This window comes from Microtus pennsylvanicus, chromosome 12, assembly GCF_037038515.1.
Source record: "Microtus pennsylvanicus isolate mMicPen1 chromosome 12, mMicPen1.hap1, whole genome shotgun sequence".
Classification (NCBI taxonomy): Eukaryota; Metazoa; Chordata; class Mammalia; order Rodentia; family Cricetidae; genus Microtus; species Microtus pennsylvanicus.
This window is the reverse complement of record NC_134590.1, coordinates 7608111-7621793: the sequence shown is the minus strand read 5'-3', so window position 1 is coordinate 7621793 and position 13683 is coordinate 7608111. Positions and strand designations below refer to the sequence as shown.

Genomic DNA, 13683 nt, shown 5'->3' with positions numbered 1-13683 from the left:
TTTGATTTCTTTTTTTTTTTTTAATCGGTTCAAACCGAAAGTAGATTTTTCCAAGGGGAAAGGAAAAAAGGAAGTGAGACTGAGGAACCCTGAGGAAAAAACAAAGTCTTTGACCCTGGCAACCTGGGAGGTCCAGACCCAAAAAACTTCAGCTGGCCTTTTAGGACTTTATTTTAATCTGGCGGGGTGGGGGTTACTTCATACTGGAATTTTGTTTAATTCTCCTGATGTACTTTGGGCCTTTAATAGACAACACAGGAACGAGATGGCAAGAATCACTCTTTGGCGCAACAGAACCCAGGCTGCTGTGAGCAGCGCATTGAAGCTTTTATTGTGTTTCTTAGGAGTACCCAGGACAAGATAATAAAACGGTTTCTTTTTCTTTCAGACTCAAAAACTGGCTGAGCGAACTGGTGCATCTGACCTGCTCTAGGATCTGTGTTCGGTCCCTGTCTGGAACCATCCGTTATCATAACAAGTGCGTGTAGGCCATGGCTGCGGGCTTCAGACAGATCCAGCGGGAAGGGAGGGGGTGGGGGTGATGAGAGCTGGAAGGTGGTCGGGGAGGCAGCAGTGGGTTCTGGGAACTTCTGTATTCCTCATTGCTGTGTTTTCAGAAGGAATACAAAAATTAACACTGAGCAGAAGGAATACAAAAATTAACACTAAGCACGTAGACGGGCATGTGCTGAGGTGTGACCGTCTTGTAGGTTATTCCTGGGGGGTGGGCACTGCTATCTCACGGGAGAGATGAATTGTGGGAACTCTGGGTCTGGTTGCCCAGGGTGGCGCAGGCTCAAAGTCAGATTCTGAGCTGGGTCAGTCTATTTTGAAGATGCTGCTGCTGGCAGTCCTGGGGTATGGTTGAGTCTGAGGCCTGTTTTCCACACTTAGTCTTGCTGTTTCTAAAATTCTCTACCTGGTTCCTATGATGGAATACTTTATTCTGCTCTCTTTACCCACAATCAGAGAATACAAGTAGCTAGGGGAAAAGCATCAACTAAACTAAAGTGATTGCTTTTGAATTACTTTTCTCATAATTCAATGTTATTTTTAAAAAGCTTTGTTATTATTTACTATTATCATTCTTTTTGAGACAAGACCTTGCTACATAACCCTGGTTGTCTTGGAACTCATTAAAGTAGCACAGGCTAGCTTCCAACTTGTGGCTGTCCTCTTGCCTTGGTCTCCTAAGTGCTGGGATAACAGATACAAGCCACCCACCCTGCCTGGCAGCATCGTAATTGTAGGAATTCTAGAACAAGCTCTTCCCAGCCTGACTGGTCTCGTTTACAGGCAGAAACATGTTGTCATTTGGTTTGACCAGGTGTTAATCAACAAAGGGCTCCTTAAAGTTTTTAAACTGGTTGAGTGTGGTGGACCACAAGGTAATCTTAATGTCTGGGAGGCTGAGGCAAGAGAATCAGATGTTCAAGGCCAGTCTCAGCTACACAGTCTGTTTGAGGCCAGCCTGGGCTACAAGAGACCCTGTCTCAACAACATAATAGCATATTATACTCAGGGCAATCAACATAAATCAAAATAGTTGTGATTTAATAAAGCAAATTATAAATTACAAAAAGAATGTCATGGTCCCTCACACAGCTCATCGTAATACACGGGGTAATGTTTTAAAGATGGACCCATATAGTAAGTCTTTTTTTTTCGAGACAGGGTTTCTCTGTAGTTCCAGGGTGCCTGTCCTGGAACTATCTCTTGTAGACCAGGCTGGCCTTGAACTCACAGAGATCTGCCTGCCTCTGCCTCCCAAGTGCTGGGAGCATATGGCGAGTCTTTACATGCTGCCCTGTAAAAACCAAGTGTGTTCTTATGGCTGTTATAATTGTTATAATTTCAGGCAGTACAGACCCCAGAAGGGCGGCATTTGTGTTGCCAATCACACTTCTCCCATCGATGTCTTAATCCTGACAACGGATGGATGCTATGCCATGGTAAGAGCGGCTCCTTGTAGTTCAGTTGTGTGTGTTTGTTGCATTGTAAACTAGAGCGCTGGTTGTTATTAGGGATTTGGCTGGGACCGAGCAGGATAGGCCTCACAGTGCATTTCCACAAGGAGCAAACGCTGTGGGAAGATAGCTGTAATAGGGAAGGTGGGAAAACTCCTTGACGGAACTTTGTAACGTTGATTTCATCTTGCTCTGAACATGCCAGCTGGTGTTTAGTATACCGTACAATGTTAAAGTCTTCCTCGCCAGAGTTTTACAGATCCAGCCAGCCAGTTAGTTCTCCTTTCAGAGAGATGAGTACAGTTCTTAAAAAATCTGTTTCTTTCATGAGGATCTGGAAAGAAAGGCAAAATACTTGTGCCTCAGCCTGGGTCTCAGGTTGCAAAGGAAACCAGCAGAAAATCCAATAACCATGAAGTCCATAGCAAAACCAGGTCTGCCGTACCTTCTGTTGCTCAAACAGTTGGTCTTGACATTTCCTCTGCTGGGTGAATCCCAGATGCTGACTCAAGCTTCCTCCTGCTCACGGGTCAGACGTGTCCTAAGGAGGTGTGGGCACAGGACGATTAGACAGATGAGTGTCCTGGGTTCTCCTCTTCTCACAGTGGAGGGTGTGGATGGAGGGTCAGGCTGTGAGGACATACGGTGGCTTTTGTTCACCAGTCAGTTCTCCAGATTGATACTGGTGGCCTAGGGTGCTTTTCTGGGAAAGCCTTTGAGGGGTACCTTACTGGTGTGTGTGTTCTGAGTGAGTGGGGAGTGCCGTCCTGCACACTGGTTTGCACGGTGCCAGCATGTACACTCTCCGTGGGTTGTATGATCAACAAGGCCTCTGTAAAGATTCTCACTTGCTGCTACGTTTGCTTTCCTAAGATTGTAATCTCAGTGGATTCCGACATGTTCCCGTGGTAGAATACTTGTCTGGGATCTAGCCCCAGCACCATCAGAAAAGAAATAAAAATGTCTCAAATAAAAGTACAACCTAGCACTCAGAAGGGAGAGGCAGGAGGATAGCTGTGAATTTGAGGCCAGCCTGGACTACATAGCAAGTTCCAGGCCAGTCAGAGCTACACAAGAGAGACTCTGACATACCCCCATTTCTCTGCCAAAGTAAATAAATAGTGAAATAAAATCTTCAAAACATGTAACTCTTAGACAAGTACTTTTTAATTAGTGATGGTTATATACTTTGAAAAATGAAAAGAAACTGGAGAAAACACACATGTGTCATACAAACACAATTTTGTATATAATTTCAGTCTTTAGGCATCCTTCCTAAAGCCCACCCAAGGCAGCCCTCAGAGCCCCAGAACATGCTTGGGCATCCGTACCAGCCTTCCATGTGTGTGACATACCTACTTCATCCACTGTATCTGATTTTGTCTGTGATGCAGTTAGGTCAGGCCTGGGATTTCATCGTAGGAGAAGCAGAGGCCTAGGCAGCTGAGCTGCCTCTCTCAGGTCCACCTTGTGCTGACCTGCTAACAGAGTACTGCAGATGGGGTAATTTATGAGGAACAGGAGTTACTGGCTCACTCTGTAGGATGAGGAGTCTAAAGTCAGGATGTCTAGTGAGGATTTGACTGTCAGAAAGAAGGCGTGGAGTTACAAAAGGAGGTCTGCTCCCAAGAGCACCCCACTTTGAAAAGATATTTATTTTCATTTTTTACATGTGATTGTCTTGCCTGTAAGTATGTCTCTCTGTGCATCATGTGTACATCTTATTTCTTCTTGAAGGGTTAAAAAAGGCAAATGTATCATTTCATTTTTTATTTCACCCCAGAGACAACATTTTTATCTGTTTTTGCTTTTGTCATTTAACACCATTGTCTGGAAAAAAGCATCACTCCTTATCTGCCCTAGAGGTCAGCCTTGTCCTTTGCTCAACTGCATCATATTCTGCTGTACATGTGCGTGTATATGCACACACGCACACACACGTATTCACTGTATATGTGCGCGTGTATGCACACACACATATTCTACCGTATATATGCATGTGTATGCACACACACATATTCTACCATATATATGCATATGTATGCACACATACACACACACACCCCTCCACTACCATTACATTATTGACACTATTGTTCATGCATTTCAACATTTATGTATCTTTCAATATTTTGCAACAATAAGCAATACTATATCTCATAATCTTTTGAGCATGTATTTTCATTGTGCCGATATATTTTAGAAGAGTAACGATTAAAATGGAGGATAATTGACTATGTCATCTTGACAGCTGTTAGATGTCCTCACTCCTTCCCCAAAGCCTTGTGTGGTATCAGGCACTAAGTCCTTGCCGTTTGGGTACATTTGAAATCATAGCTCAGTGTGGCTTTGACTTGCATTTCTGTGATCTTGATGAAGTTGAGGGATCTCTGTTTTTAGAGTTGTAAGCCAGTCCATGGAGTGAAGTGACTTTAACATCCAGGGCACTGCTAAAGAACACATTTTGGCTTGCATTTGGCTTCGCAAATCTGTTGACTAGATTTGGGACTTACCTGTCAGTAAAAGGCAGCCAGTCTTTTCTCTGAGTGGGAAACAGCATTTTCCTCTCTTGAAAAGACTCCTTGCATCTTGTGGGTGGCTGTACCTTTATGTTTTTCTGTTTCTCCTGATACTTCTAGGTTGGACAGGTTCATGGTGGGTTGATGGGAATCCTTCAGAGAGCCATGGTGAAGGCTTGTCCACACGTCTGGTTTGAGCGCTCAGAGATGAGGGACCGACACCTGGTCACTAAGAGGTAAGCAGTACAGTTTCTTGGCCTTCACCGGAGGAACAGAGAAGCTGATTGACTTGGGTCTTTTGACCAAAAGGAAATAAATATTAAGATGGAACAAAATCATGCAAAGCTCTATTTTTCTGGAGTCATTGATAGGGTTGACGTAATAATTCTGTAGTCAGGGGGGACATATGGCTGCATATTATAACCAGACTGGAAAGCTCAGATGTCTGTTTTGCTATGACTTGAGTACAATCATTGAACTGTTAAAAGTTTAAAATTTCAAAAATTTATTTGCTGAATAAATGATTGTTTCTGCTGAGTGGCCCCGGGCCGTTAGAATCTAGTTACCAGAGAGCTGATGATCACCGCTGTATCTTTCTGTCACTGTCGCAAAATACACAAGAATCAACACAATAGGGGAATGGGTTTATTTTGATCCCTGGTGTTTGGGTAGTCAGTGTGTGGTCCCTTGGCTCTGGTGCTTGGGTCTGTGACCACACAATAAACTGAAATTTGGCAGAGGAAAGCCGATCACTTCATGGGGACAGGGAAACGAGAGAGAGTAGAGGGACCAGGGTCTCAGTCTTCCCAACAAGGGCAGGTACCCAGTGACCAACGTCTTTCTTCTAACCCCATCTCCTAAAGACTCCATCAGCCCTCAGCAGTGCCACAGGTGGCAGCTGAACCATGAACACATGGCTGTAGAGAGTATACCCAGCTACAGCAGATCTTTACGGAAAGAGAGATGAACCCACCAGGAAGAAAGCTAAGGAAAAGCTTTCCCTGAAGAGGCTGTGCTTACTGCTTTTAGACATGCAGGGGTGGCCTGTGTTCCTAATGCAAACCCTTTCCTCTCTGTGGAGCCCAGGCTAGACTTACTTGTGCCAGCCTCCTGTCTCACCTTCCTGAATACTGGGATTCCCATTCCTGGTTTACGGTGTTTGACTCAATAGGAAAGCTCATCCTGATTCATTTGAGGGGTTACATATTTAATGGCCATAATGCAGACAGATCAAGCGTGATCGGACTTCCCATTTTTTCCACACACGGACTTACCAACACATGGAGATAAGGCAGAACACTGATGGCACGTGGCTGTCTACGTCCCTTTTAAGAGCAGATGGAAGAGCTGGACTTGGCAATGCATACCTGTAGTCCCAGGACTTGGAGAGTGGAAACAGGAGGTCAGGAGTTGAAGCTCATTCTAGGTTACGCAGTGAGTTCAAGGCCAGCTGAAGCTAATGAGACTCTATCCCAAACACACTAGGCTAAAGTTAGCAAAACCCACTCACTTCAGAAAAAATGAAAGAGCCCCGATTTCCTTGTCCCCTTGCCCCTTATCTCTTTTTCTTTTGTCAGTTATTTCTTTCCTTATGACTTTTTTTCCTGTTAGCAGGATATGAAGAACAAGGACTCTCATCTCTTTGTCTCTCAATATTGACTCCTAGATCCTTTATTTTTTTCTTACAGATTAAAAGAACACATCGCTGATAAGAAAAAGCTGCCCATATTAATCTTCCCTGAAGGTAAGAGCAGAGACTGCCCACCAGTCTACAGCTGACGGCAGTAAGCCATCTGAGGGACTCTTTGGCACTCTTCGAGGAAGGGACGGGAGCCTTTTCTTTTCCTGCTTTCTGATGGGTCACAGAACCTAGTGATGTTTTTTTTCCTCTTCAAGACAGGGTTTCTCTGTGTAACAGTCCTGGCTGTCCTAGAACTCGATTTGTAGACTAGGTTGGCCTTGAACTCATAGAGATCCACTGGCCTCTACCTCCTGAGTGCTGGGATTAAAGGTGTGCACCATCACCTGATGCTTATTTGATTTGTAAAGTAATTTTTTTTACAGTGGTATTAAACAGCACGGTTTATGACTTTGTAGGTGTTATACTTGAAATGGATTGAAACTGTCAATCATTGTGATGGGGTTCATTGTGATAAGTGTTCAGTGGCAAAGTGAAAGTTTGCTGTTAAAATTACTCCAAACTTTTGAATTGTTTTTGAAGCAAGAGTTGACTTTCAAAGTAGCAGTAAAGTATCTGCAGTTTTGACCTCCAGATACATGCACCCATGTGAAAATTGTAACAATCTCTAAAGAAATTCCTTTTAAAATTTATTTTTATAAAGTGACTTGTAGGCCGAGACTGCCCATTCGTTTCTCGGTTGCCCAGACCCAAATAATCACACAGAAACTATATTAATCACAGCACTGTTTGGCCAACAGCTCAAGTGTGTTTCTAGCTAGCTCTTATATCTTAAATTAACCCATTTCTGTTAATGTATGTTTTACCATGAGGTTCATGGTTTACTAGTAATATTCTGGGCATCTGTCTCCTTCGGCAGTTAAATGGCAGCTCCATGTTGACTCCTCCTACTCTCTTTCTATGCCTCTGCTCAGATTTCCCACCTGGCTTTACTCTGCTAAGCCATTGGCCAAAACAGCTTTATTCGTTAACCAATCAAAGCAACAATAAAATATAAAATAAAAGGAATTCCTCACTTCCTCTGCCAGGTACCTGCATCAACAATACTTCCGTCATGATGTTTAAGAAAGGAAGCTTTGAAATCGGAGGGACCATCTATCCAGTGGCAATGAAGGTAGAATTCAGAGTTTCAAATGGGGAGCCTTTCATTGTTAGCTTTATTTGATATCGTTACAAAAGCTTTATTTGATATCATTACAAATTTAAAACATGCAAGAATGAAGAACGCTTGTATATTCAATTTCTTTGGATCTTTATAGTATACATTTTGAGCGTAGTCTTTCTAGATAGAAAATCAACAATTGATAGACAGGCGATAGAAACATGCATAGATAACTGGTAGGCGATATATAGATGCTCAGATAGTAGGTAGATACTTAGAGACAGAGATAGGAAGATGCATAGATACAGAAAGATAGATAGTTGGCCAAACGGGCAGACAGGATGACTATGCAGCTGAGGTTGTATTAATACTAATACAAATATTATTGGCGGGCAAATATGATTGACTCCTGATTTTGCTGACTTTCTAATTAAGTGTGGGGTCACATATTTAGAAGTCATGTTAATAGCTTTCTTAGTGCAGCACTCTGGGCTCTGCTTAGCAAAGCAGTTGGCACTAATTGAAGGCATTAGTTGGGTTGACTTAGTTCTTGCTAAAAATTCTATCAAGGGAAGATGTCAGTTCTCTCAGGATCTGATAGGCTCATTTATCTTACCATTTGAGAAACTCTGATTTGGAAGAAGCCAGCATGGAATTCATGGCTGGGATGATTGTTCTCTTGCAGTACAACCCCCAGTTTGGTGACGCATTCTGGAACAGCAGTAAATACAACATGGTGAGCTACTTGCTTCGAATAATGACCAGCTGGGCCATCGTCTGCGATGTGTGGTACATGCCTCCCATGACCAGAGAGGTATTGCTTAGATCATGTCCAGTCTATGATGTTTTATTTAATCAGATAAAAGCAAGAAAACCTTTTCCTAAAGCCTTGGGTAGTTCCATTTCTCCCATCATGCTTTTCTTCAATCTCCCATCATAATTTTCTTCATTCTTAGCAAACGGGATGTTTCTTAGTAATGTATTTAGTGATACAAAAACAGATAAAAATGATGTTGAGACATTTTCAGGTGTTTCAAAACGTTGTACTCAAGAAGTGTAACCTTTTCATTTAACCAGGAAGGAGAAGATGCGGTTCAGTTTGCGAACAGGGTTAAATCTGCCATCGCTATACAAGGAGGACTGACGGAGCTGCCTTGGTAAGAGCCTCTCAGAAGCAATTGTCTTCTTCTGTAAAAATACATACACTTAACAAAATCGCACTGGTTAGCTACAGAGTTAGCAAAAAGTACGCAAGAAAAACTTCTCTCCCACTTTAGCCTGGGAGTCCAGGCTGGCTAAGAGCTTCGCCTTTATTCCTATACCCACCTTTACCTTATGGCCCAAGATAGAGGTTCTACCTTCAGCCAGTGAGCACAGAAAATGAATGACTGGGGGCCCTTGGAAAAGGACACGCCCATCTTCATAGGCACACAAACTGGAAATTGCACAAGTAACAAACTTGTATCTGTCTCCTGCAAGTCTCGGGGTAGCAGTGAGCTGCAAAGGAAACTGGATAATGTAGTCTTAGGTAGAAGTGAGAGTTCTTTTACTAAAGAAGAAGGGAGAGGGAGCCTGGATTTGGGGGCAGGGCTGTTTGTGTTTCTTTCTCACTGTTGCTGTATCAGAAAACTGAAGAATGGGAAGAAAGGAAGGAAGTGAGATATTTTGGTGATAGATAGCTATAGCTTTCTTTCTTTCTTTCTTTCTTTCTTTCTTTCTTTCTTTCTTTCTTTCTCTGATGAAGGATTAATGTAGGTGTGTGTGTTGGTCATCTTGGCTTGTCATAACATCATACCACACAGTGGTGTCTTCATGGAATTTGTTTGCTTTAAGTTCCGAAGGCTAGAGGTTTGAGCTTAGGGTGATCAGCTGGTTTCTGGTGCGGGTTCTTCCTTGGGTTTCAGAGGCTGCTTTCTTTGTTCAAGCACAGAGAGAGCAAACTCTCTAGTGTATCTTGTAATAAGAGCACTAACTCGCTATAAGGGCCCCACCCTTTTGACCTCGTCCAATCCTAATAAACTTACAGTCCTCATTGTCAGGTATTGTCACACTGGGAGTTTGGCCATATCTTCAAAGATGGGCTGGCTAGCATTTTATATTCCTTTATCCAATAGTAGGGAGTGTCACTGAAATATATTTTGCCCATTCACCTATCTTGAAATCAGTTAATTTATGCCTTCCCAGCCTATTTCTGTCTCCTGGCTCCTGGAGGCATCTATCTGCTCCAGTTTCTGTTGAGCATCCTGGCTCCAGGAGGCATCTATCTGCTCCAGTTTCTGTTGAGCGTCCTGGCTCCAGGAGGCATCCATCTGCTCCAGTTTCTGTTGGGCCTCCTGGCTCCTGGAGGCATCTATCTGCTCCAGTTTCTGTTGGGCGTCCTGGCTCCAGGAGGCATCCATCTGCTCCAGTTTCTGTTGGGCCTCCTGGCTCCTGGAGGCATCTATCTGCTCCAGTTTCTGTTGAGCGTCCTGGCTCCAGGAGGCATCCATCTGCTCCAGTTTCTGTTGGGCCTCCTGGCTCCTGGAGGCATCTATCTGCTCCAGTTTCTGTTGGGCCTCCTGGCTCCTGGAGGCATGTGTGAGCACAAGGCCCCATGTCTTCACTGGCAGAGCATCCTCCTATGTGTACCTCTCTGTCCGCAGGGATGGAGGACTGAAGAGAGCAAAGGTGAAGGACACCTTTAAGGAAGAGCAGCAGAAGAACTACAGCAAGATGATCGTGGGCAATGGCTCTCCCAGCCTGGACCTGGACTGAGCACCGTGGATAAGTGTGGCTTCCCAGAGCTGGCCTTCAGGAGAGACGTTTTATAGCCTTGTTTTGTTGTGCTGCTCTTAGCTTGTTTATTGTTAGTCTTTTCTACCGGATGACTGTCTCTACCTCTTCATGCCGGAGGCAGAACCTACAGGTGCCCTTTTCTGACATCTTGGTTAGACTATGAACTCAATGAGTTGTAAGGCTGCTTCTCAAGTGGAAACAGAGCCTGCCTTTTGTAAAATGATGCGTCGTTGATGATTGAATGAAATCTTTGTATGTAAAACGACATGCCATTGATGATTGAATGAAATCTTTGTGTGCAAAAAAGTGCTTCTAAAGTGTGCTTGGAGCTTATTAATAGGGTAATTCTCACAAACAACCCCAAACTCTGTAATTCGATTTCCTTCTCCCTTCAATCTCCTTTATTATTATTTTGAGACAGGGTGTTATTTATATAGCCCAGACTAGCTTCAAACTCACACAGTCAAGACTGGCAGGGAACTATTGACTGTTCCTGGCTTCACTTCCCAAGTGCTAGGGTTCCAGGCATGTGCCACCTGGCCTAGCTGTTGACGTCAGTATCATGTGTGAAATCTCACCACAGCTCATTCCTTATGGGCATAATTATGGTTGCATTCTGCCCTAAGAATGGAAGAAAAATGGAGGATTATTTTTAGGGAAAAGGGCAAATCTGTGGTCACCTGATCAGAAAGGAATTGAATGGGGTTTATTTTTTCCCTGTGTGTTGCAAGAGAGATGTTGATTATATTTATTTAAGAAACGTGTAGGAGCGCCGTTTGTTTGCCGTGGTTCCCACAACACGTTCAGTCCAGCAGCAGCGGGAAAAGCTTTTCTTGTTTGTGTGCTAAAGATCTCCTTTGTCTTAGGATTTTCTTCTTTTTGTTTGTAAAAGGGAAGGAGCCTTTAATAAACAATCACACTGTCCTCAGTAGGGAGCGAGTGAACGTGGAGCTTGCCTCCTGTGCCCCCACCAACCTCACTGTAGTGATTTAGTCCCAAACTTTCCCCGGCCTTTTAAGCAGAAAACTAAGTGGTATAATTACCTTTTGGAAACTGAGCCTTAATGTTTTTAAAGAGGAAACAAGCTTTCTTCGAGTCCAATAGCATGAGCAATATTTGATGATAGCAATGTATTTCCGCGGCGAGCTCTTGAGGCTGTTAGGAACCTCCAGACAAACTCAATACAGAAAGTGAACTGTCTTACTGACTATGAATAAATTTTATATTTTTAAATGGGTGTTGCGTTATTCTTCCTCCGTGTCTCCCTCTTTTCCTGTAGCAAGCAAGTGTTGTTTTGGTTTCAGCAACAGATTTTATTGGACATACACTGGCTAGTTTTATATCAACTGGACACAAGCTAGAGCAATCCGAAGAGAGAGCCTAAGCTGAGAAAATGTCTCCACGAGGTTGGGCTGTAGGCAAGCCTGTAGGCGTTTTCTTAATTAGTGATTAGTGGGGGGAGCCCAGCTCATCGTGTGTGGTGCCATCCCTGGGCTGTGATCCTGCCTTGTTAGATAGCAGACTGAACAAGTCAGTAAGGAGCACCCTCCATGGCCTCTGCTTCAGCTCCTGCCTCCAGGTCTGTACCTGCACTGCTTTGGATGATGGAGCTGTGAGTGATGTAAACCCTTCCCTCCCCAAGTTGCTTTTGGTCTTGGTGTTTCATCACAGCAAGAGTGACCTTGACTGAGACAGCCCAGGACGTCAGCCACCACTCTTTCTCACCTTGGTGTGCAGCCTGGCTATTTGGAATCTGGTCCTTGAATCTGTGAGAGCCCATTTAAAGGGATAGTAAAGGTCAGAGAAGGTCAGCCCAAGGTCGTGGGTGGGGTGAATACCCACTACAAACCCCCTCTAAAGCAGGCAGACTCAGGCCATCTTAGGAAATGTGATTGGTTAGATTGGCAGGCACTGTCAGTGCTCCTCTAGCTGATTAGATAGAGCCAAAGGACATCGTGACTCTACAGTCCTTTCTGGAGAAGCATGGAGCCTTAGGACTAACCCCAGGTGTGCCTTGTCTAACATCCATGAAAACGTCTAACATGGCACCTTGAAGTGGATTCTTTCTCCATAGAGATACGAGGCCAAGCAATGGACAAGGCAAAGCTGCATTCTCTCAAATACTTGGCACCATTGGTTAGCCAAATTTATGCAGAACTTTAGAGAAAGGGATGGATTCCTGGAGTCATTTTGTCTCATGTCCTAAGCAAAACTGTGGTTCTGAAGGAACAATCCCTGAAGCCACTTAACAACAGCACTGAAAATTCTGATAAAGGTCTGACCATTCAATCGGTGCCCGGTTTTAGCAACAGATGCAGCTAGGGCTGCCTGAATCAAAGACAGTTCCCACAAAAGTCAGGCGCCCACCACAGCCAGAAACACAGGTACTCACAGCACAGGAGTAGCTTCAGAGACTGGCGTGCTTTCTGATCATGGTCAGAGTCTGATCCGTTGACACGGTAAGGAAAAAGTCACAGCTTCTGCAGCTTCCCTCAGCTGCTCCCTGCCATGGGGGTCTCTGTGTCCTCTACGTGAAAACCTCCTGATCCGTGTGGCAGTTCACATCTTCCCACACCTTACTTTGTAAGTTCTTCAGGACACTGTTAATTTACAAATAGGTCAAGATGGAGGTCAGCTGGGGTGGATTGTCTCTCACACATGACACTCTGGTTTGATTTCCAAACACTGCATAGAGTTAGGTGTGGTGGCACAGAACTGTAATTCCAGTCTCTCTCTCTTTCTCTGTATGTGTGTGTGTGTGTGTGTGTGTGTGTGTGTGTGTGTGTGTCGGGTGGGGGAGAACAGGAAGAACATTGGTTCAAGGTCAACCTCAGCTGCCCAACAGCAAACTTGAGGCCAGCTTGGACTATAGACTGTAGAAGACCCTCTGTCCCAAAACAAAAATAAAAAGAAAACACAATAAAATCAGCAATGGGTCTAAAGGAACACTGTTGCTCTTAAAATAATGGTCAAATCCAGATTGAAAGACGGAACATTTCTTTCTTTCTTTCTTTTTTTTTTTTAATTTATAGCTCTCTCTTTCCAGAACTTGTGTTTCTCAGAAGAACTAAGCCATCCTAGAGGATAAAGGAAAATCACACGAATGCCTCCTTAGACCAGCAAGTGAGGCCAGGTGTGCTGGGGTATGCCTTTAATCCCAGCATTCAGGCAGCAGACACAGGAGGCTCTCCGTGAGGCCAGCCTGACCTAATAGCAAGTTCCAGGCTGGCTGGGGCAACACTGTGAGACTTAAAAAAAAAAAAAGAACCATAAAGAAACGAGACTAACAAGTGAATCTGGATCACTCAGGCCAAGGACTGAAAAAAGTCAGCCCCAGTTCAGAAGCCAGAGCCTGGAGTCAACTGCAGCCATGCCCTTGAAAATGGGATCTCAAAAAGCCACACAGCTAAGCAGGAAGAAGGTAGAGACCATCCATCCCCCTTCCAAACGTGAGCAAGACAAGAGGCTTGTGTCAAACTTTCAGGCTAAGTGACAGCAAAAGTAACCCCCCCCCCCAAACATTTAAAACTACTCGGCAACTAAAATTCATGAGAGGCTTAGAGCACAACATGGATTCATTTCAAAGACACGAGGAACAGGAAGTAGTGTGGCAGCCTGTGA

General features: G+C 44.1%; 1 protein-coding gene across 2 annotated transcripts in view; it reads left to right on the top strand.

Annotated features, from left to right (window-relative positions):
* Gpat3 (glycerol-3-phosphate acyltransferase 3) overlaps positions 1–11295 on the top strand; it is a 50329-nt gene extending 39034 nt beyond the window's left edge. For both annotated transcript variants that reach the window (XM_075943181.1, XM_075943180.1), the window contains exons 6-13: positions 389–478; positions 1859–1952; positions 4607–4722; positions 6175–6230; positions 7214–7299; positions 7973–8101; positions 8365–8444; positions 9930–11295. In XM_075943181.1, coding sequence (XP_075799296.1) covers positions 389–478; positions 1859–1952; positions 4607–4722; positions 6175–6230; positions 7214–7299; positions 7973–8101; positions 8365–8444; positions 9930–10041 — 763 coding nt within the window. In that variant the 3' untranslated portion in view covers positions 10042–11295. The remainder of the gene's footprint in view (positions 1–388; positions 479–1858; positions 1953–4606; positions 4723–6174; positions 6231–7213; positions 7300–7972; positions 8102–8364; positions 8445–9929) is intronic.
* The last annotated feature ends 2388 nt before the right edge of the window (positions 11296–13683 follow it).